Raw genomic sequence first — 27,015 nt, 5'->3', positions numbered from 1 at the left:
CCCTTAGTCCTGTGTCCCTCTCTGCTTCACACCGATGTATCCAGAGTCAAGTGCCTTCTGTCGCTTCTCCTTCCTCTTGCTTCCCCCAGCCCCTGCAGCAAACCAGGATGCTCAGTGCTGGCTGTGCTGGAGTGGGCTGGGCTGTGTGGATAAGGCTCTGGCCCTCCTTTCCAGGCCTGGTTGCTCACTGGCTGCCTCCTTGGTGGCCTGTCCTCCACCTGTCCCAGGGTCCTTGCTCTAGAGCAGTGTTTCCTCTAGATAGGAGCTGGACCCCAGTGTCTAGGTCCCTCAGCCGCAGCCACACTCTGTCTCCTTCATTGGTGCTATTCTGGGGCACCAGGTATCAAAGGGACCCAGGAACAGGAGAGACCTGGAGCCAGAATAGGTGGCCTGCAGCGTGCTGTGCACTGGGCAGCCAAGGGAGGGCAGTCATGTTGGTCCCCAGCCCCAGCCCATTGAGCCTAGGGTGCTAGGTTCTGCGCTGGCACAAGGAGATGGGTCAGTAGTGATGTGTGGGCCAGAAGTGGTGGAGCTCAGCCTCTTCTTGGTGGTTTATGTAGGCCGTTCCTTGGTTTTGAACCTCGTCAGTGGCTCAGCTGTGTGTTCGTCTAGTCCGTGGGCTAGGTGTGCCTGCTCTTCTTCCCCTTCCTCTGAGTGTCTCACTTCTGCAGAAGAGTGGGAATCCCCTCACTGGACTTGGCCAGACTGTACTCTTCCCTGCACATGGAGAAGCCCAGGCCCCTTCCTGAGCCCAGGATTTAGGGAGTGGTCATTTAAACAAGAATGTCTCAGTACCACTTGCTGCTGGGTTTATGATTACCATTCTGGCTGTTTAGAACGTGTGAAGGAGCTGGGGATAGGGTCGTGGAACACATTGTTATGGGCAGGCTGATTCAATGACTTGGAAGTTGTGCGTGGCCCTGGCTGGTTTGGCTCAGCGGTTACCTTTCACTCAGAGGTTAAGTAAAAGCAAAATGTGGGTATTTTGATCATTTAAACGTTTTTTATGAAGTTAATTTTATTTACACGTATGTATACTTATAATTCTTTGTCATTTATTTGATGCAAATTTACTTTATCAGAAACTATTTTTTTCATTCTGGGTCCCAGCTGATTCTAATCAGCCATTGAAAACTTAGTTTCAGTGATTAGATTTTCCACATTTGGAAGTTCCTTTTTCCCCCTCTTGATGTATGCAGTGCTGAGAAACCAAACCAGGCATGCTCTGGGGAGAACAGAAAAGCTTTCTTACTTCTCCTGGGACTGGAGGTGCCTGGGTCTGGCTGGCTCGCCCTGCCCCTTTGGAGCATCCTCTGGGCTCCCTTCTGGAGCCTGGTCCTGGAGCCCAGCCTGGCATTCCCTGTGGGTCAGTTCAGTTCTGTGTTGCTCTGTGCTCCCTGTCCAGTGTCAGTCTGCTTTTACTTCTTGGGGAGGTGGCGGGGCCCTTTGAGATTCCCTTCACTTTCATTTTTCAAGCCAGCAGGGTGCCAGGCTGCAGTCAAGGTGTGGGCAGATTCTCTCCTGGAGTGGCTAGAAGGAGTCCTCAGGCAGGAGCACTGGGAGTTCCTGTGTCAAGTGCTTTGGCTGTTATGTAAAGGACGAAGCCCCATTTCAGCCTTGCTGCCCTCCACGGAAGGTGTGGCCCTGGGTGGGCTCTTCCAACAGGTGAGGTCTATGGGCCCAGCTGGAAGAGGCATCCAGCCTGGAACCAGTTGCATTGAGTGCTGGTGGTTCTTCCAGTTTGTTGCAACCTTTCTTGTGTCCCGACTGGTTCCAATAGGGCATGGTACCACTTCTCAACCTCGGATGAGACTCTGGAGCACAGAACGGGACAGCCTGCTCTACCTGAGCTCTGTCCTGTTTGCTTGTCCATGTGTCTTCGTGAGGGACCAGGAACAGGGCAGTGAGGTGCCCAGTGGGGTTTGGTGTACATCACCTTGCAGGAAATTCATGGGCTCCATGAGCTCATGTGCTGTGGGGCCCTTTCTCCTTGGGTCTAGGGTGGAGCTGCTTTTCTTGGCCTTGAGTTGATGGTGCTTCAGGGAGCCTCTGACTAGCATCTCCTGCTTGGCAGCCGGGTGGACCTGCTCCTGAGCCGCTGACATTGTGATTCACAGGCTGGGTGAACATGCCCTGGGGAGAGGAAATGGTTTTGTATGTTGCAGAAAAGCAAGCTCAGGAGGGTAGCAATCAAAAGGGGTGGTTTGAATGATCACCAAGAAACTTATGTTTGCACCCTGAGCTGTGCTGGTTTCTAAGCACAACAGACGTGTGGGCATTTCTCAGCTGCGTGGTACTGCTCCCTCTCACAGCCAAGTGCCCGTGGCCTCGGTGGTGGGCACGCTTTCTGCCGGCTTGTGTCTTGTGCTTTCATGAAAAGGGGTCATTCCTCTTGTGTGGTGGTGTGGCTGGTGAATGCCCAAGACCATCAGGAGGCTGTTGCCTCTGGTTGCTTCTCCTGGTTTTAGGCTCACTGTTCTCTGCACACTCTTGGGTAAAGGGTAGTGATGGTGGCCCCATTTTTAGGTGAAAAACACCCACAAACAAAGACAAAGTCCTCATCCTAATGATTTTTCACTTCTTTTTCACTTCTTTTGCCTTCCTGGTCTATTTATGTCAGGAATTTGGCAAATAAAGAATGTTTAGCCCTGGCCAGGTAACTAGTTGGTTGGAGTATTGTCTCATACACCAAAAAAAAAAAAAAAGGGGGGGGGGGGTTATGGGTTCATTTCCAGTCAGGATGTGCATAGAGATCCACCCAGACCCCAGCTGTAGGTGGAGGAGTGTTAGGATTTGCCACAGAGGGTGGCCATGTGACTTATCCAAACTACATATTTGAGTGTAAAAGGAGGCTCTGTTCATGATGAAGCTGGGGCACCAGCTTGGTCTGAGGAGGGTGCGCAGTCGCCTGCAAATTGACACCCTTTCTTCACAGGCCCAGGGGTGCCTGTCTGTCTGGCCTCTCCTGCTTTCTCCCCACAGACCTGATGCTCTGTATTTGTGTCCTGTTCGTGTCCTGTCTCCTCACTGACTGCCTGTCTGGTAGACTTTGGTTCCTCCCATGAGAGCTGCTGCAGTGAAGTCCTTGTTGACCCCTCCCTAGTGACTGGCTGTCTCCTTGCACATCATGTGGACTTCTGCTGTGTGTTCTGTGGACCACCTGCCCCAGGGGACTGGAGGCGGTGTTTTGGTGCTTCTGGCTCTCTCCCAAGCTGAGTCCCTGAAAGAACCCAGTGTTTCTGCTCAGTAAGGTTTTGTTCTGTAAATGGATGACTTATGTCTAACGTACATTAAACTGGACACATTTGAATTTACGTAGAATAAATGAACTGTGATTTTGTATTTCACATAAATTAAATCTAGGGAAGAGTAGTTCTTAATTAAAATAGATTTTGGAAAAACAACAGGAATATATCTGTGTTTACTTGGTAGGAAATGTTTCTGATCTCTTTGGTGACTTGACATTCATTTGCATTTTATTCTCAGAGCGGCTCAGTGAAGGTCCTACCATTGCCCCGTTTTATATGCCAACGAAACTGAGGTTCAGAGAAGGACACTTCCTGCCTGGTCACAGGGCTGAGTGGTGTCTGAGCACTCCCAGCGTTTCCCCGGGTCTGTGGTTCAGCAGGTTCAGTAGAGTGAGGACCTCCTTCCTCTTTGTGTTAGCACAGCGCCTCCCCTCTGGCAGTCGCCAGTTCTGAGGATGACTTGAGCCCCCACCCCATCTTCATGCACCAGCTTCATCTGCTGACTTGGCTCATAGTGCCACTCCCACCTTCTCCCAGTGCTGGTCACCTTTGTGGCTGTTACACCTGACTCCTCTACCACCCCTTCTCCCAGGGTCTCCGGATCCCCCCTCTGCTGGCCTCCTCTCCCTGCCACCTCTTTGCCCACTGCTACCTCTCAGTGTGGGGCAGTTGGGCCTGCACTCGGACCTTCTCATCCTGTTCTGTACCCTTACTCTGGTCTTAGGTTTTGTCTTTACAATTTTTGTCTTTTACAACTAGAATGATAGTTGACCCTTGAACAACACTGGTTTGAACTGTGTGGGTGTACTTATATGCAGATTTTTAAATACCTGTTCAAGTATCAATTGAGGTTGGGAATCCTTGTGTGCAGAGGGCCGATTTGAGTTATTTGCGGATTTTCAACTGCCATGTGATTGGTGCCCTTAGCCCCACATTGATCAAGAGTCATTGTTTTGCAGCTTTTAGGATAACAGCCTTCACCTCATTAGGAATAATGTTGCTCGTTTCAGGGTTTTGTTTTCTGGTCTGCAGTCCCAGTGTCCTTCTGAAGTGTGTGAATTCTACTCTCTGATATTCCCATTGACCAAAATCTTGCCATATTTTTGTTTGTTTCATGTGTGGACCATAACTTGTATGGTTTTGACTTTTCTGTAGGGCTGTGTGGCATTTTGCCCTGGGCGATTTCACTCATGCCCAGACTAATCTGCTGAACCACCTCCCTGACTCCTTTAAAAATCCACCAGGAAGAAGCTCAGGGGTCCAGGTGACTCTAAACCCCCTGGTTACCAGGTTACAAAATGGGTGTTTCGGGTGCAACCTGTGGGAGTCCAGGGTCCTGCCCTGCCTTTTATTAGCACCCAGCATGCTGTGGATCCTGCTGTGTTTCTAGTGGATGGGTCTAGTGAGAGGTGCTATTCTCTGGATGGTTTAGGGTTTCAGGGTTGAGTTGATGGGGGAGACGTAATGGTAGAAAGAGCAGAAGAGAACATCACTTCTGCCAAGGGGATTTGCAGAATATTTCAAAGAGTGATCCAGGTCCAGGGAGGGAGCTGAGGAATCAAAGCGTGTCATGTGTGTGCTGGGCAAGGCAGTGGACCCAAGGGACGCCTTTCTGAGAGACACCTCGGTGTTTTGTGGTCATAGCCCTGGCCTGAGGTCTGAGCCCTTGACCTCTTCTCTCCAGTGCAGCTTGGAGCATCCGCGGCTGCAAGGGCCAAGGACTGGTTGGGTGGGTAGTCTCCGTGTGAGATACCGTTGAACAGGGTGTCCTCTTCCTCAAGCTGAGCAGCTCCTTGACCGTCAGACCGGTTGGGACGGGGAATCTCACGCAGACGGGTCACATACCTTCAGAAGCAGTTCCCACCTGCCAGTTAAGTACTGTTTCTGAAGGGAACTAGCTTGATTAGCTGTTGCTCAGAAGTGTTCAGCTCTAGGATTCTGAGTTTCAAGGGCTTGGATGGTGTGTGAATTGTCCCATTTTTTTTTCCAGACTCAGAAGTGTAGGGGAACAGTTCAGGTTGAGAATTCAGGGGCTTGCAAGGTCTGTGAGTTTGGAGGTGGTTCCTGGTTACAGGGAGGTGAGCTGGAGACACTGTACTAGAACCCCTATGGACATCAGAGCTGTGGGCCCAGGGGATCAGCGCTGCCGGGTGGGATATGTCAGCAGCGCAGGAGGAGGAGAATGTGTTCGAGAAACAGAAGGGCCTTTCTCCTTTGTCAGCTGAGAGTGGGTGAGACTTTAGACTCCAGTCTTTGGGATCTTACCTTTGTGTGAGACACTTCGATCTGCAGCTTTTATTCTTGGATGTTTTTATGCACAGATAATCGTAGAAACCTAGTGAGATGCCTTACCTTCTGATAGGCCAGTGCCCTTAACTTCAGTGTGGGTATATGTCTGAGATTAAACACCCCCCCACAAGTGACTGCACCCCTATTTACGATGCCCTTTTGAAGGGTTTCTTCTCCAGTCTCTGTAATTCCTTCCTTTATCATGTATGGAAACTGTTCTCATTATTTAGGTGGTGAGTGTTCTGAAGAGAAATTTTGGAAGGTCCGAAGAATTGTTTTGAGAATTTGTTTTATTTTGTAAATGAATCTGTAACCTTTTTTTTATCTTTACCCAAGGACATTTTTGCATTTTTATCTTCAGATAGAGTGGGAGGGAGAGAGGGGAGAAGAGAGAGAGAGAAACATCTACGTGAGAGACACACATGGAGTGGTCGCCACCCACATGACCCCAACCAGGGCCGGGAACAAACTGCAACCGAGGTATGTGCCCCCAGTGGGAACCGAACCTGGGACTCTCTGGACCGCAGGCTGATGCTCTAACCGCTGAACCAAACCAGTCAGGGCTGAATCTGCAACATTTTAATAAAACTGTTTTTTTTTTTTTTAGGCACAAATATTTAAGCATGGAAAACGTGAAGACTGTTTACCCTATGGTAAGGTTTCTTTGTAAGAGAGGGTGTGTTTGTGATGTTTGTCAGCATAGGGTCGAGTGTGTCTGCCTCACATGTCACGGTTATAGAGATCTGAGACTTGCTGTATAGAACACTGTGATAGTTCTCTGGTTTTTTGTTTTGTATGTGCGGGTGGTTTAATTTGACTTTAGGGTTTTGAATTTCTATTTTTTTAATTTAATTTTTTTCTTTATTGATATTTTAGAGAGGAAGAGAGAGGGAGGGAGAGAGAAATATCGATGAGAGAAACATGGATTGGCTGCCTCCTGCATGCCCTCCCCCGGGGGGATTTGGCTCACAACCTGGGCATGTGTCGTAACCGGGAATTGAACTGGTGACCTCTTGGTGTGTGGGTCGACGCTCAACCACTGAGCCACACCAGTCGGGCTGACTTTTGGGTTTAAATGGGATATCTGGGCTCCTGAGGCTGGGTCTGAATTCTGGCAACTTGGTGATGTACATGCAGCCTGGAGTCTCTGGCTCGCTTCCTGGGGTCTCAGTCGTAGCTTTGTTCTTCTTGTAGCTATGGCCACATCTTTTTTTTTTTATCCTCACCTGAGGACATTTTTTGATATTTTGTTCAGATAGAGTGGGAGGGGGAGAAAGAGAGAGGGAGAGAGAAACATCGACATGAAAGGGACACATTGAGTGGTTGCCACCCACACGACCCAACCAGGGCCAGGGACAAACTGCAACCGAGGTACGTGCCCTTAGTGGGACCCGAACCCAGGTCTCTCTGGACCGTAGGCCAGCGCTCTAACCGCTGAGTCAAACTGGCCAGGGTTATGGCCACATCTTTACCCTTTTACCGCATTCTCTTAATTTTAGATAGAACCTCAATTTATAAAAATAAGTGCAGTGAGCTGCAGAGAGGTGCACTGTCTGGACCTAGAGGAATTTCTGTGTTTTAGAAGATATGTGAATCAGATTTGAATAGTAGAGCGTTTGTAGCACATACTGTCAGAGAAAATAATGGCACAGTGAGCCCCACCTTTCTGTCCCAGGCTTCAGTTTGCTGTTCATGGCATTCCCGCTCGTCCTGCTTGTTCCCACCTACCCGACACTGCATGTCTCTGTGTCTGTTTCAGTGTGTCTCTCTGACAGATAGGGACTCTTTTGTTTTTTTTAATCCTCACCTGAGGACATTTTTCCATTTTTTGTTCAGATAGAGTGGGAGGGAGAGAGAGAGAGACATCGATGTGAAAGGGACACATTGAGTGGCTGCCACCTGCACGACCAACCAGGGCTGGGGACAAACTGCAACCAAGGTACGCGGTAACCGAACCCGGGTCTCTCTGGACAGCAGGCCGACACTCTAACCGCTGAGCCAAACTGGCCAGGGTGGGACTTTTTTTTTTTTTTTTTATCCTCACCCGAGGATATTTTTCCATTTTTTGTACAGATAGAGTGGGAGGGGGAGAGAGGAAGGGAGAGAGAGAGAGAAACATCGACGTGAAGGGACACATCGAGTGGCTGCCACCCACACGACCAACCAGGGCCGGGGACAAACTGCAACCGAAGTACGTGCCCTTAGCGGGAACCGAACCCGGGTCTCTCCGGACCGCAGGCCGACGCTCTAACCGCTGAGCCAAACTGGCCAGGGTGGGACTCTTTTTAAAGACATAACCTTGATATCATTATCACACCTGAGAAAATGAGTAGTAATTACCTATCTTTTTCACATGGTGTCCTCGGTGGACTTGTGTCCACAGCATGGATCTGTGCTGAGTTCCAGTCAGTTACACTCAGGTAGTTGCTGCACATTGGGTTTTATAGGAAATTACTGCAACTTGTCTTGAAACCTGCCCTCCTTGTCTCTCTCATGAAATGCCATCCCATGTGCTGTCCTGCCCTCACCTTCCCCTTGATGTATACCTCATCCCCCGAATGGCCCTGGCAACATGTCCCTGCCCGTGGAGACCCCTCCTGGCAGGCAGCCTCACACCTGCTGCTGTCACCACTCTTGCTTGATGCCCGGCTCCCTTGCAAAACAACAGCAAACAGCATAAAGACCCCAGAGCTGTGTGCGTCATGTTTTGTAGTCTAGTCTAGGCTGTTCTCTTTGTGGAGAGCCCTTTCTCCCTCCTCTGGGGCCGCTTTCTCCCAGCCTCTGGATCTGCCTCTTCACAGGAAGGAAGTTGGGCAGGTTGCCTTCTTGCTGCACTTGGTAAATGATGTGGGGTGAAGGGATCTTCATGAAATAGGGTTTGGGGTTCGTTGTGAATTTAGGCCATCACTGCAATCAGAGGGCCTGTGGGATTGTCTGTGGTCTTAATGCTGTAGACATCAAACACAGGTGGTTCACTGTGGGGTACATAAAGGCCTCCCACCAAACTGAGTTTCATCTGCTCTTGTTTGCAGCGGCCACTGTCCTCAAGTGCCTGGACAGCTGCAGAATCCCTGACAGCAACCACACCCTGCTTCGGAAACTCAGGGTGAAGCTCGTGCAGCGGCTGGGCCTGACCTTCCTGAAGCCCAGGGTGGCCAAATGGAGGTTGGTGGACCAAGGTGCAACCGTGTTTGGCCAACATTGTGACTGCTGTGTTTCTTGTTTTCGGTGGTTGTGGTGAAGTAGCCTGACTGATAGAGTATTCTCTGTGTTCATTTCTTCTTGAGTATTTCTGATTTTAAAAGAAAAGGTTTTCCTTTTGTTTTTTTTGGATCCTACATCTTTCAATTAGAGTAACTGAAGCTGCAGTGATGCATTTTATGTGATGTTCAAGTACAGTACAGCTTGACTGATTTGGGCTTGCTGTGGGAAAGCTTTATTTTGATTGATGGTAACTTTGAATCATAAGCTTCTTCCAAAGAGAAAAAGCTCACTTCTTGAGGTTTATTCAGGAAGTCTGTGGATGGAAACAGAGTTTTAACTATCTGTAAGTGGCCTACGTAATTAATAGAGTGTTTTTGAATTGGTGGCTCCCCAGAAACAGGCTTTTCTACTCTGCCTGGGGTACTGTTATTTTGTTTTTAAATTTATCTTTATTGTTGAAAGTATTACAGATTCCCCCTTCCCCCCTTTGACACTTTCCTCCCTGCTTCTGTCCTCCTGGCCTTTACCGAACTGTTGTCTGTGTCTATTGGTTATGCACATAAGTTCTTTAGTTTATCTCTACCCACCGCACACCACCCCCCCCAAGGTTGTTAGTCTTGGGGTACTGTGTTTTTAACAGTCTTCAGTTTTATTTCAAGTAGCATTCTGCATGGTTTGGGAGGAAATACTTAAGTTCAGCTCAGTCTTTGTCTCCGATTATAGTAAGTTCTGGAGAAGTGTGCTGTGGTTTAGTGATGTTTCACTGCAGAACCTTCTGGTTGTTCTGCATACAGCTGCTTCTATAAGAAGTTGTTTATGAGACTAAATTTGTTAGTGGTTAGTTTCTAAAATACCATAAAAAACTAAGGTTCAGGACTGAATTAGGTTTTCCAGAGAAACAGAATCAATAGGGTGTGTGTAAAGAGACTTAGAAGGAATTGGTTCATGTGGTTGTGGAAGCTGGCAAGTCACTGGATCTGCAGGTGAGTTGGCTAGCTGGAGGCCCAGGAGAGCTGATGGTGTGGTTCCAGTCTGAAGGCTGGCAGGCTCGGCACCAGGAGGAGCGGATGTTTCAGTTTGAGTCCTAAGGCAGGTAGAATTTCCTTTGACTTGTTGGTGGGTCAACCTGTTTGAGCTCTTCAGATCTTCAACTGATTGGGTGAGGCCCACCCACGCCGTGGCAGGCAATCTGCTTTACTAAGTCTGCCGATTTAAATGTTGATCTCTTTCAAACACACCCTCACAGACATAGCCAGAATAATGTTTGACCAGATGTCTGTGACTCTGACAAATCAAATTGACATATAAAATTAACCACAACAAATACTATACATTTACGTGGGAAGAAATATTATTTAGCATTTAATTTTGTTCTGTCTGTATTTTCATGCACATTTAATTATTAAAATGATTGGGTTTAAATCTGTTATTTTATTGTTTCTCCCGTCTTTTCTTCCTTTTTTTTTTTTTTTTAAATCCTCACCCAAGGATATTTTTTTCATTGATTTTTAGAGTGAGTGGATGTAGGGAAGGGGGGAGGGAGGGAGGAAGAGAAAGAGACAGAGAGAAATATCGATGTGAGAGACACACGTTGCCTCTTGTACACACCTGGACCAGGGCTGGGGATCAAACCTGCAAGCCAGGTACATGCCCTTGATTGGGAATCGAATCCATGACCCTTTGGGATCCCACCATGGGCCGATACTCTAGTCTCTGAGCCACACCAGCCAGGGCTGTATTTTTTTTTTCTGTTTTTTCTCCTTTACATTTTTGTTACATCTTTGAAAAATTTTTTTTTCTTTATTAATATTAGATAGAGGAAGGGAGAGAGAGATAGAAACATCAATGAGAGAGAACATTGATAGGCCACCTGTATGCCCCTCACTGGGGATCAGGCCCACAACCTGGGCATGTGCCCTGACCGGGAATTGAACCGGCAGCCTCTTGGTGCGTGGGTCGACGCTCAACCACTGAGCCACACCGGCTGGGCTTGTTACATCTTTTAGCATCATTCTCTTAACGGTTATCTTTCTCTTAGGGGAGCAGCCTGTCTGGCAGGTCACTAACTTACTGGTACTGCTCCCTTCTTGTTAGGTCTCCCTCTGGGCCCCATTCGGGTGGATTTTTTTCAGTTCTTTTCTGCTGGAGTGCAGCCCTTATTCCTGCAACAGGCTCCTCACTTCTGGGTGTGGCCTTTAGTCCCTCTTGCTAGGCCCACATCACATGACCTCTAAACTCTGCTCAGCTCCCAGCTGCTCTCTGATGGCACTCTGGGCCTGGTCCTGCATTCACACAGCTTAGGGTTGCCCAAGGCTTCAGTGAGATTTTTATGCAGAGTATTGGAGTTCTTTCTCAGCACCTCCCTTTTGTCATCTGTTCCCAAATAATGGCCATCTCAGTAGTCACGAATGTTTTCTTCCACTTGGCAAGGCGGCTGCTCTCTGCTTGGGCTCTATTTTAGGAAGTAACTTTTGGGAGGAAGCAGAGGTGAAGGTGGGATGTACCCTGCGGGCTCCCTGCTCTGACGTTGCAGCCCTACCTTGGCTCTCATCTTGTGTCTGCCAGTGGTCAGTTAATTAATCTTGTCCAGATTTAGTAGTTGTTTATGGCCAAAGGTAAGTCTGATGGAAGCCTGAAGTCTGTTATCTTTATAGTTCCATCTGCTCTCTGGTTTCTGAACAGTAAAGTGAGTGCTCTTCCTGTGAAGTAGTTGATGTGTGTACTCATTTGAGGACAGACAATGACAGCCATCGTGGGAATGCCTGTTACTCGAGGGGAAACGGAGGCAGCGGGAGGGTCAGGGGCTATGCAGAACTACATGGCTAGGCCAGCGTGCTGCTGGGAGATGGTGCCAGTGGCTTTGACTGGGTGGCGAAGAGGGTTGTGGGTGGCAGACAGAAGCTATAGGAGCCGGCTGTGGACTAGCTGGAGCACCTGGTGACGGTGGGCTGGGAGTGCATGGGGAGTTGCTGCCTGCTGTGAGGGAAGAGGGCCCAGGGGTCTCAGTGTTGCCCTGCTGCCTTACCATCACCTGCCTTTTCATCCTGTACACCTGACAGTACATGAGGCTTCTGAGCTGTCGTGAGTTTGGGTCTGTATTCTGTGGCTAAAGTTATGTCATCATCTTTTCCTGGAAATCTTGGCTGATGACTGTTTTCTTCCTTTCCACTGTGTCCTTGTAAACACATGGAATTTCCACAGGTTCTGATTCCAAGGGACACTCAGTTGTTGATTTCTGTTGTCAGGATTGTTGGCTAGGCTCTGAGCTATGACAGTGGATCTAAGATCATGTGTGGTCCCTGCAGGTACCAGCGTGGCTGCCGCTCCTTGGCTGCTAACCTGCAGGCCTACACCCAGAGTCAGAGGGAGCCCCCGATGCACACCAAGACTCCTGACAGTGAGGAGGGCTATGACGTCCCTGAGGAGGTGGAGAACGTGATTGGTGCGTGGCCTGCAGCCTGAGCAGATGTTTTAGTGGGTGGGAAATGAGGCTCTGGCCCAGCTTGCTCCATGCCACACTTTGGCGGGAGTTCTGAGGTCAATCTATGGGCTGAACCCCCTTCTCAGTTGTAGTGTCACGTGACCTTCACTGTCCATTGAGCATGGCTTGCAGTCCATCCTCATTCCCATGAGAATATCTGCACCCATCTGTGACTGTTGGAGCCTTGGACCCCGAGAGTCTCCCACCTTGGCCCTCCATTTTTACCTCACTCCCTGTGCACCTCAGAACCCCAGGCCTCACCTAGAGCTCTGAACTCGGCCTCCTTGGTCCCAGCTGCCCGCACCTACCCCACAGAGCTCTTCACCTATTCCACTTTCACCCCAGGTGGCGGCTCCTGCTGCGCAGATGGGCAGAGTCATCAGCAGAGCCTGCTCTCCCACCCCTGAGGCCCCGTGGACCAGGTCCCACCCGAAGGGCCAGCCTCCATTGGACTCTTTTTCTTTTATTTTTTATCCTCACCCAAGGACATTTTTCCATTTTTTGTTCAAACAGAGTAGGAGGGAGAGAGAGAGAGGAACATTGATGTGAAAGGGACACATCGAGTGGCTGCCACCCGCATGACCAACCAGGGCCGGGGATAAACTGCAACCGAGGTACATGCCCTTAGTGGGAACCGAACCCGGGTCTCTCTGGACTGCAGGCCAACGTTCTGTTGAGCCAAACTGGCCAGGGCTCCACTGGACTCTTACTCAGGGTCTCCCACTCCCACCCATGGGCTTGAACTCTGGCATTCACTGTCCCTGTGGTGAAGGACAGTATCTCTCCTCCTTGTCCCCTTAACATTATGTTTTTTCCCAGAGTTGTCCACACCTGCTATTCCCACCCACCCAAGTCCCCAGACTGCCCATCACAGAGACCTTGTCCATCTTCACAGGCTCCTGTTCCTCTTCCACATTAGGCCTCTGTGCAGCCTGGTGCCCTCCGTCATGGTTTCCACCCACTGGGCTTGCAAGGTCCTTACCATGAGGCTTCTGGTGCCACCCTACCTTCCTTTGGGCCTTTTCATAGCTTTTCCTAATGTCTCTGCTGTCCCTAAGACCCTGACCCGTATGTTATGTCTTTTGTGCTTTCTGGGAGCCTTTCTCACCTGGCTGAGGTCACCGTTGACTCTGGCCTCCCTGGTACTTTTTGCCCGTGGCTGCTCAGATGAGCGGATCTGCTTCTGAGAAACAAGGGCAAAAGTTGTCTTCAAATGATTTAAAAATGGAAGGAAACATTCTTTTTTTATAATTGGGATAAAGGTTCTTTTTTTTTTTATCCTCACCCAAGGACATTTTTGCATTTTATCTTCAGATAGAGTGGGAGGGGTAGAGGGAGAAAGAGAGAACTATCAAGGTGAGAGAGACACACTGAGTGGTTGGCCGGAACAAACGGCAACTGAGGCACACGCCCTTAGCGGGAACCAAACCCCGATCTCTCTGATTCGCAGACCGACGCTCTGACTGCTGAGCCAAACTGGCCAGGGCAGAATAAAGGTTATCTTTTTTTTTTTTTATCCTCACCCGAGGATATTTTTCCATTTTTTGTACAGATAGAGTGGGAGGGAGAGAGAGGAAGGGAGAGAGAGAGAGAAACATCGACTTGAAGGGACACATCGAGTGGCTGCCACCCACAAGACCAACCAGGGCCGGGGACAAACTGCAACAGAAGTACGCGCACTTAGCGGGAACCGAACCCGGGTCTCCCCGGACCGCAGGCCTACGCTTTAACCGCTGAGCCAAACTGGCCAGGGCGCAGAATAAAGGTTCTTAATGTGCTTCTTCCCGTGGTGCTCTCTCAGTGGAGTGAGGTATGGGTGATTGAAGCTGGGAGATGAGGCAGTGACTTGGGAGCTCATGGCCCTGCCTTCCTGTCTTCCAGAGCAACTGCTGGTTGGGCTGAAGGATAAGGACACGGTTGTGCGATGGTCTGCAGCCAAAGGGTAGGTGCCGTGTGTCACCAAGCGTGGAACTGGGCCGAGGGACTGGTAGCTTGTGAACGAGATCCCGAGGATCTGCCAGGCCTCGACTCAGTCAGTACTGGTGTGGTATCTGAGAACCGTGGACTTCTCTAATTTACATTTGTTGTTTTATGTCCTAATTTTAAAGATAATCACTGAAGTTGGCTTGAGGCTCCTTTTTTTTTTTTCTCTTACCTTTCTGTCTAGAATGGGCATAATTAGCACACCAGTGTGCCTGTGTCACCTGCCTGTGCTCCTTCCTTGCCCTTCATGTCCTGGTCACCACAGCCCCACAGCCCCTGTTAAACCTGAGGGGATGGCTGACAGAGAAGGCGCCTGCCCAGCAAGGCCAGGCCTCCCACAAGACAGGCAGAGCCCACCGTGGGGGGAAGGGCACTGGGGGACAAAGTACACAGTAGAGGTTAAAGATGTTGATGAACCCTCTGTTTTGGAGAAAAGTAAAATGGGGTGAAGATACTGGAGGGTGGGGGCTTACCCCCATGCAGAGGTTCCCCTGGGCTTCTGTGCTGATCCTTCAAGACACATGAGCACGCCGGCTGCAGGGGCACAGGGCAACCTCTGAGTCCCAAGTCATGTCCGGTTGGAGTGGGATGGGCTGGGAGGGGAGGGACCTTTCCTGACCTAGCAGGGGCTCAGTAGAGATGTGGCATCCACTGTGGAAGTGGGGCCTCCCACCAGGTGGAGGAGGTTTGGGGTAGTGGGTGCCCACCCCCTTGGCATCAGTGCTGAGAGGCACACAGACGTCTGTGTATGTCAACCTCGCGGAGCGCCCTGGTGGGGCAGGTGACCTCTGGGGTGTATTGTGTGTCAGCTAGCTTTGGATCAGCCTCTGCCTCCCCCTTCTCTGGAGGGAGGGAAATCGGGGGTGGCTCCTGCTCTGGCATGTGGCCCCCATGACGCGCTGGCGGTGCTGACATGCTGACGGAATGCCCTTGTCCCCAGGATTGGCAGAGTGGCTGGAAGACTTCCCCAGGAGCTGGCGGACGACGTGGTGGGGTCGGTGCTGGACTGTTTCAGGTACGTGCAGGGGAGAGGGAGACGGATTTCTGGCAGGAAGCGGTGGCTTTTCTCTCCTTCGACCTTTCATATTTTCTTTAATTGAGCTTCTTGTCGGAGTCCCAGAGTTGGTTTTTTTGTTTGAAATGAATTTGAGAACTCCAGTTATTTCTGGTTTGTTTATTTTATCAGCTTATACATTGTTACATGTAAAACCTTAAAGAAAAAGAAAATGTCTTGAACACACACAGATATTCTTAGAGAGAACCTGTGGTCTGTCTGCACTATCCCAGGGAACGTTCTGTGATGGTGGAATGTTCTGGATCTGCCTCTAGGGCCCCCTATGGCTATAGAGACTTAGAAAAAGAGGCTAGTATCACTGAGCTCTGAATTACAAGTTTAATTTAATTTTACTGGATTTCAGTGGAAGCAGCCACATGCGGTGGTGGTGGTGGTGGTGGTGGTGGTGGTGGTGGTGGTGGTGGTGGTGGTGGTTGTGGTGGTTGGATCTGTCCCAGCCTTTCAGAGAGTCTGGTGGCAGAGGACCTGCCATGACACAGGTGTGGGCCAGGACGTGCAGGCAGCAGGTCTGGAGTGTGAGCCTAGGGCCTGCAGGTCGGGACAAGGCAGAGCCCCGGACAGCACAGACCTGCATGTTTTGGTGGCCGGTGTAGTGAGCAGTTACTTTGGGTGGTTCTTATGCGCTTAAGTTTCTTTCCTGGTTTTAGAAGCAGGTGTCTGGAGTGCTGTTTACTAGGCCACTGGTTGCACTCCTGCCCTCATTAGCTGGTGGCTTCCAGGATTGCCACTGAGTGTGGAAAGTGCACTGTCAGCACTTCTAGGTGCTCGGGGGTGTGTCAGTCTCCAAGGCAGCTGCTCGAGCCCCATAGGGCCGTGTGCCTCTTAAGCAGCTTGGTTCTTGAACTTTGCCGCAAGCCTGCTTGGTGACAGCTGAAGGAGTGCAGGAAACAGCAGTCGAATGTAGGTCATCTTTTTCAGAATAACGGTGCGTGTGTGGTCAGAGTGACTTCTCTTGGAGGTGCCTCATTTCCTGGAGAAGCACATTTTTTGTTGGACTGTGCAGGGTCGTGGAGCTTCCCTGTCTACTTGGTGGCTCTGCTGGCTTGTCTAAGGCACCTTCCTGGAGTTCTTTTTCCGGTGGCGTGGTACTGAGTGTGCTGCTGGTGTTGGGACCCTGCCTACTGCAGAGTTGTGTGCCCCTAGGTGGCCACTGAGGGGGTGGCCATTGATGTGGCCACGATGGAGTGTTCTACTCCTGGGAGTGCGCAGAGCTCTGAGAAGGGATCTAGGAGCTTTTCCCCTGGCCCCTTCACCGGGAATGGCTGTCTGCCCCCAGCTTTCTTTTCTCTTTGCTGCTGCTTCCCTCTGGTCCGTTAAAGCTACTTTGTATCAAAATGCAACCCGCCTCCCCCCTGCCCGGTGCTCTCTCAGCCTCCCTCCTGCCTCCTGAAGCACCTTATGCACATCTTTTTTTATTTCTCACCTGAGGATATTTTTCTACTTATTTTCAGAGAGAGAGAGAGAGAGAAAGAAAGAGAGAGAGAGAGGTAATAGAGCCACACCGACTGGTTGCCTCCCGCATGACCCAACCAAGGCCAGGGACGAACTGCAACCTAGGCACATGCCCTTGACTGGATTCGAACCCAAGACTCATTGGTTCGCAGGCTGATGCTCTAACCCCTGAGCCAAACCAGTCAGGGCGAACATCTTTTCTTTTAAAAGACATGTCTCCCGTCAGGTCTGTGGGCCTTTCTCCAGCCCTGCAGTCTTAGTCTGGTTTCTCTTGTCCTCCTTAGTTTAAGCTCAGATGCTTCTTTGCCATTTTAATGGGCTGATTTAATGAAATTTTGTCATTTTAATGAATTGATTTTGTGACTGGGCTGTTGACAGTGGAAACATCTTCCTGCCTATGATTCTCAAGGCAGCAGCCTGAGTGTGTCTGAGATGCTGCCTCTCCCTGGCAGCACCTGCACACCAAGGCAGGAGACACCTGAAGGTGATGTAGAGAGGCACTCACCACAGACCAGGGTGTTTGGAGTCATGGAGAAGCAGGGGCTGGCGGGGCGGAGGTGGTGTGAGGAAGCCAGGATGGCCTGGCTGGCAGGGTCTGGGCACAGCTGCTGCTCTGATCTTGTCCCTCCTTTCATGTCCTCCTGGGATGTGTGGTGAGCTGCCAGCTGTTTCTGAGATGGGTTGGAAGCGATATCAGTTCCTGACCTGCAAGCACACTGATCCCAGGACGGACTGCTCTCCCTGCTGTTTCTGAGCCAGGCCTGTGGTGCGGAGCCACCTGAATCCCTGGTGGGGCTTTACCAGGAGTCTACGACTGGCCTTGACACCCTCCCTGTGTTCCATTTCCTAAGTGTTGTCCTTCAGTCCCTTGGCCCTTGCAGTCCCACAAATTAGAAAAGCACGGTTTAGCTCCTTGCTGGCCCCACAGTGTTACTCTGGGTAGGATCTGGGAGACAGGACATTGCTGACTGTCCTCGGTGGTTCGATTTCTCTCACGGGGTGAGAGTTGCTGGGTGTGCAGTCTCTGGAGCACATCTGCTGTGGTGGGGCCGTCCCAGGACTTTTGTCATTAGGGGGCATCTGGCAAGGAAGTCTGAATGGGAGGCAGTGCTCTGTGGTTAAACTGGAGGATTGTAGTTCCTGAGCCAGCTGATGCTTTAACACTCACGGCCGGGTTTTGGTTAGGCTTACAGGCACAGGGTTTAGACTTCTGCAAACCGGGACTTGGTGGAAAGCCTGTGGTCTCAGTGCTCTGTGCTCTCTCAGTTTTCAGGAGACAGACAACGCCTGGCATGGAGGGTGTCTGGCGCTGGCAGAACTGGGCAGAAGAGGCCTGCTGCTCCCTCCTCGACTCCCGGATGGTGAGTGCCTGCTGCATGTTTATTTTGCATTGTTGGGACTGTTGTAAGCATGGGTGCTTCGTCTCCCTGTCTTCAGCATGGCCTGCATGAGCCACAACCAGGCCTGTGCCCTCCCTGACTGACCTGGTATTTGCAGGAGAGAATGTGCTGGATCTCACTCAGCCTTCCTTCTTAAATGGGCCTTTCTTATTTCTTCATTGCTGCTGCTCCATGCTGTGAATTTTTTTTCTTTTTAATTTTTAAATTTAATCCTCACCCAAATATATGTTTTTATTGATTTTAGAGACAGAAACATTGATCAGTTGCCTCCGTATGCACCCCAACCAGGGATCAAACCTGCAACCTAAGTATATACCCTGACTGGGAATGGAACTTGCAACCTTTTGGTGCATAGGACAGTGTTGCAACTGAGCCACCTGGCCAGGGCTGCTGTGCAGTTTTAATAGCACAGGTGACTATATATCAAATTTGGGGGGCATGAGCCACTGTAAGTTCTGAGATTATTTTGTTCCCCAGACCAGTTTTCACTGGTGTGTAGGTACGTGGTCCATTATGAACACATGTGTTGCCGCTGTGTTTATCACCTGGAGTGACACATGGTCCGCTGGGAACAAGGCTCACCCCAATAAGGGGTGGAGGACCTGAGCAGGGGGACCGGGGCACAGTGTGGCTGGTGCAGAGATACCACTGAGTCCCAGGCTTGTATGTCCCAGCTGTGGGGCCTGGCCGCATGGGGGTAAAACGTGGGGCTGTGGTCACATGAAGCTCTGTCTGTGGTTGGTGAGGACCATCCGTGAGTGTGGTCGCTGGTGCCTCTGGACAGAAGGAAAGGGTACTTGTGAAGGATGGAGAGGGCCCTGACACCACACGCCCTGGGAGGTAACTTCCTGCAGAGACAGGTGTGGCCCCCCAGAACCCCAGCTGTGGGGGTGTCTGAAGTGCTGGCTGTGGGCTTGCCTGGCATCTTGGAGCACAGGAGAGCTTTTAGGACCCCACAGTTCCTGTTTACTCTTCCTGCTTATTTTTCTTTCTTCTCATTTCGGTAGCAGCTTTATTGGGATATTACTTGTATACTGTATATTTTACCCATTTGAAGTGTACAGCTGAGTGGTTCATAGGTTTACAGAGTTGTGCATCCATCATCATTATCTATTTTCAGGGCATTTTCATTGTTCCTCAAAGGAGCCTGAATCAGGAGCAATCACTCCCCTTCCTCTCAGCACCCCAGCCCCAGGCAACCACTGATCTGTCTCTGCGAGTTTGCCTTTTCCGCACATTTTGTGGGACCTACAGTCGTGTTCTTTGTGCCTGGCTTCTTTCATTCAGGGTGAGGTTTTTAATACTCATCCACAGTGTCGCTTGTAGCAGTCCTGCTTGGTTCCCTGTGTGACATTCCATTTCAAGGGACACTGCATTAGCTCATCCCTCCCACCCTTGGTGGACATGTGGCTTGCCTTGGCCATGATGGATAATGCTGCTGTGGATATTTGTGGGATATGAACTCAGCTCTCTTGGGTATAGACCTGGAAGTGGGAATGCTGGAATATGTGGCAACTCTTACTTTTTTGGGAGTTGCGAAACTTTTCGAAAATGGTTGCACCGGTTGACTTTCCCACCAGCGGTGAGTGTTCCAGTTTCTCTACATCCTCTTTTTTCCTGGATTTTTTTTTTTTTGGACAGTGGCTATCCCAGTGGGTGTGAAGTGGTATCTCATTGGGGTTTTGATCGTCATTTCCCTGATGATAAGTGATGCTGAGCATCTATTCATGGGCTGCTCTTCATTTGGATATCTTTCTTGGAGGAACATCTATTCATGTCCTTTGCTCATTTAAAAAAATTGGTTATTGGTCTTTTTATTGCTATTGTGAGTTCTTTATGTATTTTGGATGTAAATCTCTTACCAGATAGATGATTTGCAAATATATTCTCCCATTCTGTGGTTGTCTTTTCACTCGCCTGCTGGTGTCCTTCTATGCACCCAGTTTTTTTTGTTTTTTTTTATCCTCACCCGAGGACATTTTTCCATTTTTTGTTCAGGTAAAGTGGGAGGGAGAGAGAGGAACAGATAGAGAGAGAGAGAGAAACATCGACGTGAAAGGGACACATCGAGTGGCTGCCACCCGCACGACCAACCAGGGCCGGGGACAAACCGCAACTGAGGTACATGCCCTTAGCAGGAACCGAACCCGGGTCCCTCTGGACTGCAGGCCGACGCTCTAACTGCTGAGCCAAACCGGCCAGGGCTATGCACTCAGTTTTACGTTTGGGTCCACTCCTCATCTCCTCTTTTTTTTTTATCCTCACCCGAGGACATTTTTCCATTTTTTGTTCAGATAGAGTGGGAGGGAGAGAGAGGAAGAGAGAGAGAGAAACATCGACGTGAAAGGGACACATCGAGTGGCTGCCACCCGCTCGACCAACCAGGGCCGGGGACAAACTGCAACCAAGGTATATGCCCTTAGCGGGAACCGAATCTGGGTCTCTCTGGACCGCAGGCCGACGCTCTAACCGCTGAGCCAAACTGGCCAGGGCCTCATCTCCTCTCTTATTGCTTGTGCTTCTGATATCATATCTGAGACGTTGTTGTTATCCCAAGGTCACAGATTTACTTCTGCAGTTTTAATTTTTTATTCCATCCTGAGTAAATGACTTACACATTTATTTGTGAAAATAGATGGTGTGAGGGGGAGTGTGTGAAAGTGTGTGCTATGTGAGTGCCACAGATCTAGAGGAAGTCTTGTCTGTATGGTGCCGACCACAGTTCAACTTGGAGGAGACTGGAGCCTTTTCTTTGCTTCTCATGCCTGAGATGTCTGGTGTGTGGCCAGAGTGATCGTGTCTACTGATTTTGAATAGGCAGAGTGAGAGTGTGGCTGTGGTGTTGTAAATGATCAGTGTCAAGCTCTTGCTTAAAACTGGGACATAATGTAAGAGAAGTTGGCCCGAGATTTTCACTTGAGCGTCTGGCTCCTCCGGACCCTCCTGCCTAGCAGTGCCCTTTCTGTACCTGAGGGTTGTAGAGAAGGTTGGCTGTTTCTTGTCTGGGAAGGACTATGCCAGACCAGAGACAGTGGTTTGTCCTAGAGCAGCCTCCAGAGGCCACAGCGTCAGCATTCATTGTTCATGTTTCTGTGTTCTTTCCTTCTCAGCCTGGATAGTTTCAGTTGCCCTGTCTTCAGATTCACTGACTTTTTCCACCTGCTCAGGTCTGCGTTGCACTCCTCAGCTGGATTTTTCGTTATACTCACCGTACTTTTCAGTTCTGGAATGTCTCTATAGTTTCTCTCTCTACTGACATTCCCTGTTTGTTCTGATGCCATTCTCTTCCTTCCTGTTAGCTCTTTGAGTGTTTTGAGATGATTGATTTAGACTCTGTCTCATAAGTACAGTGCCTGGGCTTCCTCAGGGGTGATTTCTGTCAATTTATTTTTTCCCTGTGAACTGCCATACTTTTCTGTTTCTTTATACATGCCTTGTAATTTTTTGTTGAAAACTGGGCAGTTTCAATGTTATAAAGTGCTGTAACTGGAAATCAGCTTCTCCCCTGTTCCCTGGGGTTTGCTGTGGTTTATGAGGGCTATAGTCGCTCATTTACATAGTGACTTTTCTCAGATTTTTGCAATGGCTGTATTTCTTGTCCTGTTTGGTCTTTGAAGTTTCTGTTCCTTTACCTCAGCAGTTAGCTACTGACCTGACAGTTGCTTCAGTGCTGACACGGAGCAGCTGATTCTTCACTAAGCACCTCCCTGGGTGCTGTACGTTACTGATTGGGCCCTGGCCGGTTTGGCTCAGCGGGTAGAGCATCAGCCTGTGGTCCACAGAGACCCAGGTTCGGTTCCCGCTAAGGGCATGTACCATGGTTATAGTTTGTCCCCGGCCCTGGTTGGGTTGTGTGGGTGGCAGCCACGTGATGTGTTCCTTTCACGTCAATGTTTCTCTCTCTCTCTCTCTCTCTCTCTCTCTCTCTCTCTCTCTCTCTCCCTCCCTCCCTCCCTCCCTCCCTCCCTCCCTCCTACTCTATCTGAACAAAAAATGGAAAAATGTCCTTGGGTGAGGATTTAAAAAAAAAGTACTGATTGGATTCCAGAGTTCTGTCAGTTTTGCTAGCATAGTGGTGGTTCTGGTGGAGGGATCAATTGCCAAGACACAATTACATGTGCAGGGGTTCTGATGGGGAAATGCCCATGAGGAAAAATGAGGTGGGCACCCGGGAAGGCTGATAGAGTTGCCATCTGACCCCAAGTGGTGTGGGGCAGGGTGGGTGGTGGCCATGTCCTGGGAGGCTGTGTGGTCTAGGACAGGGCTTGGCAAGGCATGTTCCATTTCATATCCCCATCCCTGCTCTCCCTCCCTGTTAGGTATGGCATTTTGGTCTAAGGTTAAAACCAGCAATGGGAAGGTAGTTTGCTATTTAGAAAGGTCGTTATCGCTCTGGCCGTTTTGGCTCAGCGGTGGAGTGTCGGCCTGCGGTCCAGAGAGACCCAGGTTCGATCCCCACTGAGGGAATCGGTTGCGGTTTGTCCCTGGCCCTGGTTGGGTTGTGCGGGTGGCGGCCACTCGATGTGTCCCTTTCGCGTCGATGTTTCTTTCTCTCTCTCTCTCTCCCTCCCCACTCTATCTGAACAAAAAAAAAAGGTTGTTATCGATGTTAATTCAAGGGTCATTTAAAATTTTTTTTCAGTTTTATTGAGATAGAGTTTACCTAACATACAATTCACCTATTTAAAGTACACAATCCTATGGTTTTGACATATTTCTTTATTAATTTTACAAAACCATTATAGACTATTAACATAAAAATTGGCCTTATTTTCCATTGATTTTTGGAGAGCATGGAGGGGTGGGGGAGAAAGAAACATCGATGTGAGAGACACTTTAATTGGTTGCCTCCCGCACACACCCTGACCGGGGCTGGGATGAACCTGCAACCCAGGTGCGTGCCCTTGACCAGGAATTGAATCCCTCAACCCTTCGGCAGGCCGACACTCAAATCACCAAGCCACATTGGTCAGGGCTGTATTTGTATTAACTATTAGTAAGTGTACAGTTTGGTGGCATTAAGTACATTTATGATGTTGTGCAACTATTATCACTGTTCAAACCTTTTATCCACCCAAACAGAAACTTGGTCCCCATGAAACACTGTCTCCCTGTTTCTCTCCCTCCAGCCTTTGGAGACCACTAATCTATTTGCCTCCATGAATTTGCCTGCTCTAGGGACCTCATATAAGTGGAATTGTATAATATTTATCCTTTTGTGTCTGACTTATTTCACTGGGCATAATGTCTTGAAGGTGAATTCAAGTTGTGGTATGTGTCAGAACTTGATTCCTTTCTTTGGCTGAACACCATTCCATTGTATGGCTGTTCCACAGTTTATTCACTGGCTCATTTGTCAGTGGACACTTCGGGTATTTCCGTCTTTTGAATACTGAGCAGTGTTCAGTATTCAGAGTGCTACTGTGAACATCAGTGCACATGTACTTGTTAGAGTTTCTGTTTTTATTTAATTTTTTGGTTAGTCCTCACCTGAGGACATTTTTTCCATTTATTTCACAGAGAGTAGAAGGGAGGGAGGGAGAGAGAGAGAGAAACATTGATGTGAGAGAGACACATTGATTGGTTGCCTCCTGCATGACCCCGACTGGGTTGTGGATCACACCTGTAAGCCAGGTAGGTACATGCCTTTGACCGGGAATCAAACCCATAACCTTTCAGTCCACAGGCTGACACTCTAACCCCTGAGCCAAACTGGTCAGGGCATGTTTTTATTTATTTTTTATATATATACCTAGGAGTGGAATTCTAAATTTAACTTTTTGAGGGTTTGTCAGTTTTCGTATATAAAGATTAGAAGCTTTATGCCTCTTAAGTCCAGTCATATGTGCATGCAGAAAGGTAGGATAGTTAACAGATCAGTAAGACAAAGCCCTAGGACTCTGGTGTGCTCTTAGGTAGATACCAAGGGCCTGCCTGCTTCCTGTGCTGTGCCTGTCGCACAGGACCTGGAGGTACTGCATCGGGAGTGGGAGTGGGCTCTGTCTTCATGCCGCAGGCCCACAGGCCCACAGCGGGCCTCTGTCTTGGAAAGCTCAGGGTGAGCGTCTTCCCAGTGGCGAGGCGGCCCCCAGCCGGCACTGTGCATGGGGTTGGATAGCAGTGACTGTCCCTGATTCCTCCTCTCGGCACTTAAGGATGCCTGGCTCTTTGGGGTGAGTTGTAAAACAGTGTCCTTGGAATCTTTGGGTTTTTGACATGCAGGTCTATGTTCTTGTGTGTGACAAGTGTGAGGAGAGAGCTTGTCTGCAGGGTCCTGAGCCTGGAGCTCGGCCTCCGGCATGGGTTCTGCTTCCTTCAGGGTGTTGGTCTGGGAGAGCGCAGGGCTGTGCTACTTCTTTTCTTTATTAAACATCTGTGTGTCAGAAACAACAGCCTGCCTGTCATTGGGGCTGCACGTACGCCCCTCAGTGCGGACCATGACAGCCTCACTTCAGGTTAGTGGTGTGTGGTCGTCTGAAACTGCTTCCGAGGCGTCCTTGGGGCTGCAGGGCGCATTGCTTTGTGTACGCCGAGAGCACCTTGAGATGTTCTACCTCCCTCTGTGACCTGATATCAGTGGTTTTGTATCTGTTTAACAGGTTGCAAAGCATATTATTTGCTGTCCTGAATGCTGCTATTTAAAAATAAAACTTGCACACGCTTTCAAGTATACATACATGGGATTAGGCATCATGAGACTCCCACACCCAGTGTCCTCCACTGAAAATGCACAGGCACTGCTCCTTCTGGGCTTTGCCCTCTGTCTCCTTGAGCCTGAGTCGCCATCGCCATTCTCAAGACGATGTTTCCTACTGGGTGTGTGCGCTGACCTCCCTCTCACTGGTCTTCAGCAGCACATGTCTGTGAGGGGAACTGGGGCTGTTAAATTCCTATGGCCAAATGGTGCTGAGTATTTAACATTTTTTTCTAGATTGCATTTTTAAAGAATTAAGTCACTAGCACAAAGTTGATCAAAACAATCAAATAACATTTTTTATCCTTTCCCAAGGATTTTTTTTATTGATTTGAGAGAGAGAAGCAGCGATAGTTTGCCTCCTGCACATGCCCCGACTGGGAATTGAACCCACAACCTTCTGGTGCACAGGACGATGCTCCAACAAACTGAACCACCCAGCCAGGGCACTTCAGGTTATCTTTTAGTGAATAGTGCTTATTCTTAGGATGAGGCAAGGTTTTGCATAAGTATTTTATTTATTAAAAAGGTTTTTTTTTTTTTAATCCTCACCTGAGGATATTTTTCTATTTATCTTCAGAAAGAGTAGGAGGGAGGAAAAGAGACAGAGGGGGAGAGAGAGAAAAATCGACGTGAGAGGAACACATCGACTGGCTGCCTCCCGCACCACCCTGGTCAGGGCTGGGGACAAACCGCAACCGAGGTACATGCTCTTGACCAGAATTGAGCCCGTGACTCATTGGTCCATGGGCCGACGCTCTAACCATTGAGAAAAACCGGTCAGGGCAATATTTTATTTTTATTTTTAAAATTTTGCTTTTTAGCTCTGTGCTAAGAAGCCTTGTTAAGTACACAAGCATTTGGGAATGGCTTTCTTGCTTTACGGTGTTCGTCCTTTGTCACAGGACCTGTTTTTTTTGTTTGTTTGTTTTTTTATTAATTTGAGAGTGAGGGAGCAAGAGATAGAAACATTGATGAGAGAGACATCGATTGGCTGCCTTCTGCATGCCCCGCTCTGGGGATTTGGTCCACAACCTGGGTATATGCTCTGACCAGGAATCGGACTGGCGACCTCTTGGTGCATGGGCTGACGCTCAACCATTGAGCCATACCAGCCAGGCACAGGACCTGATTTTGGTGAAACCACCTGCCTGGCTGAGGACTTTCTCCCCATTCACTGGACTGATCCCACCCTCAGAACCACATGTTGACATCCCAGGTGGTATGGGTGGAAGTGAGAGAAAGGGCTGTTGTGGAGGGGGTGGCGAGGAGGAGCTGGGAAGCCTGCTGGCCTTTTCTCAAGCAGGGGTTTAGGAAGCCATTCTCCTACTGCTCTGAGGCCTGAGGGCCCTGGGAAGTCTCAAGGAGCCCCAGGCGGTACACACGCCCAGGCTTGATGACCACTGGTCCACATGTGAACTTGAATGCTCACATATGTGTGTACACACACACGTTTTCTGTTTGTTGTAATTGTTGCCTCAGTTCTAATCTCTTTTCACTGAGTGTATTATGGCAAAATACTCTAAAGTCTTCATTTTGTGTATCCTTAAAGTTCATGTATGAGTTTATTGGAAAGTTAGCAATATATACAACATTTTTGGAAGTGGAAAATGAGGCTGAATGAGTCAGAAAGTTCACTCTAACATTATATGGAAAATAATATATTGATAATAGCTTCACCAGTAATACAGTTTCCTTATTGGAAATAAATTATTTGTATAAATAGCCTCCTGGTGTTTGTGTATTTTTTAGTCATAACAAGTCACAATGTCTTCACATATAGCACTTTAATGCTAGTACTGAAAATACTTTCTCTGCCTTTCCCAGTAATTGTTTTTACTTCAGAACACAGTTGATTTAATAATACAGTTAAGACAGTCTGTTCTAGTGCTGAGATATTTATGAGAAAAGTATCTTTACAAGGTTTCCTATGCGATGGTTCACACTTAAAGGTTTCCTTTTAGTCCCACCTGTTTCATCTGACATCTTACAAAAATAAAAGCCAGTGTTGAACTCATCAGTCTTAGCGTGTGAGTCATTCAATTGTTTTTACAACCCCAAGTGGAAGCACCTTATAATATTCATGCTTGATATTTACACAAAGTGAATTGAATCACGGCTTTTCTTTTTTTTTTTGAGAATTAAAAACTGCCTTGTAAAAATTGACCAGGTAAAAAATGAAAGTGCCC

General features: G+C 49.0%; 1 protein-coding gene across 5 annotated transcripts in view; it reads left to right on the top strand.

Annotated features, from left to right (window-relative positions):
• The window catches only part of TBCD (tubulin folding cofactor D), a 150,051-nt gene that overhangs the window by 32,641 nt on the left and 90,395 nt on the right, over positions 1-27,015 (top strand). For all 5 annotated transcript variants that reach the window (XM_036269983.1, XM_036269982.1, XM_036269978.1 and 2 more), the window contains 6 exons: positions 6,145-6,190; positions 8,570-8,702; positions 12,047-12,183; positions 14,104-14,164; positions 15,146-15,220; positions 17,999-18,093. In XM_036269983.1, the coding sequence (XP_036125876.1) occupies positions 6,145-6,190; positions 8,570-8,702; positions 12,047-12,183; positions 14,104-14,164; positions 15,146-15,220; positions 17,999-18,093 (547 nt within the window). The remainder of the gene's footprint in view (positions 1-6,144; positions 6,191-8,569; positions 8,703-12,046; positions 12,184-14,103; positions 14,165-15,145; positions 15,221-17,998; positions 18,094-27,015) is intronic.

Source organism: Molossus molossus, unplaced genomic scaffold, assembly GCF_014108415.1.
Source record: "Molossus molossus isolate mMolMol1 unplaced genomic scaffold, mMolMol1.p scaffold_m16_p_19, whole genome shotgun sequence".
Classification (NCBI taxonomy): domain Eukaryota; kingdom Metazoa; phylum Chordata; class Mammalia; order Chiroptera; family Molossidae; genus Molossus; species Molossus molossus.
This window is presented reverse-complemented; position numbering and strand designations above follow the sequence as displayed.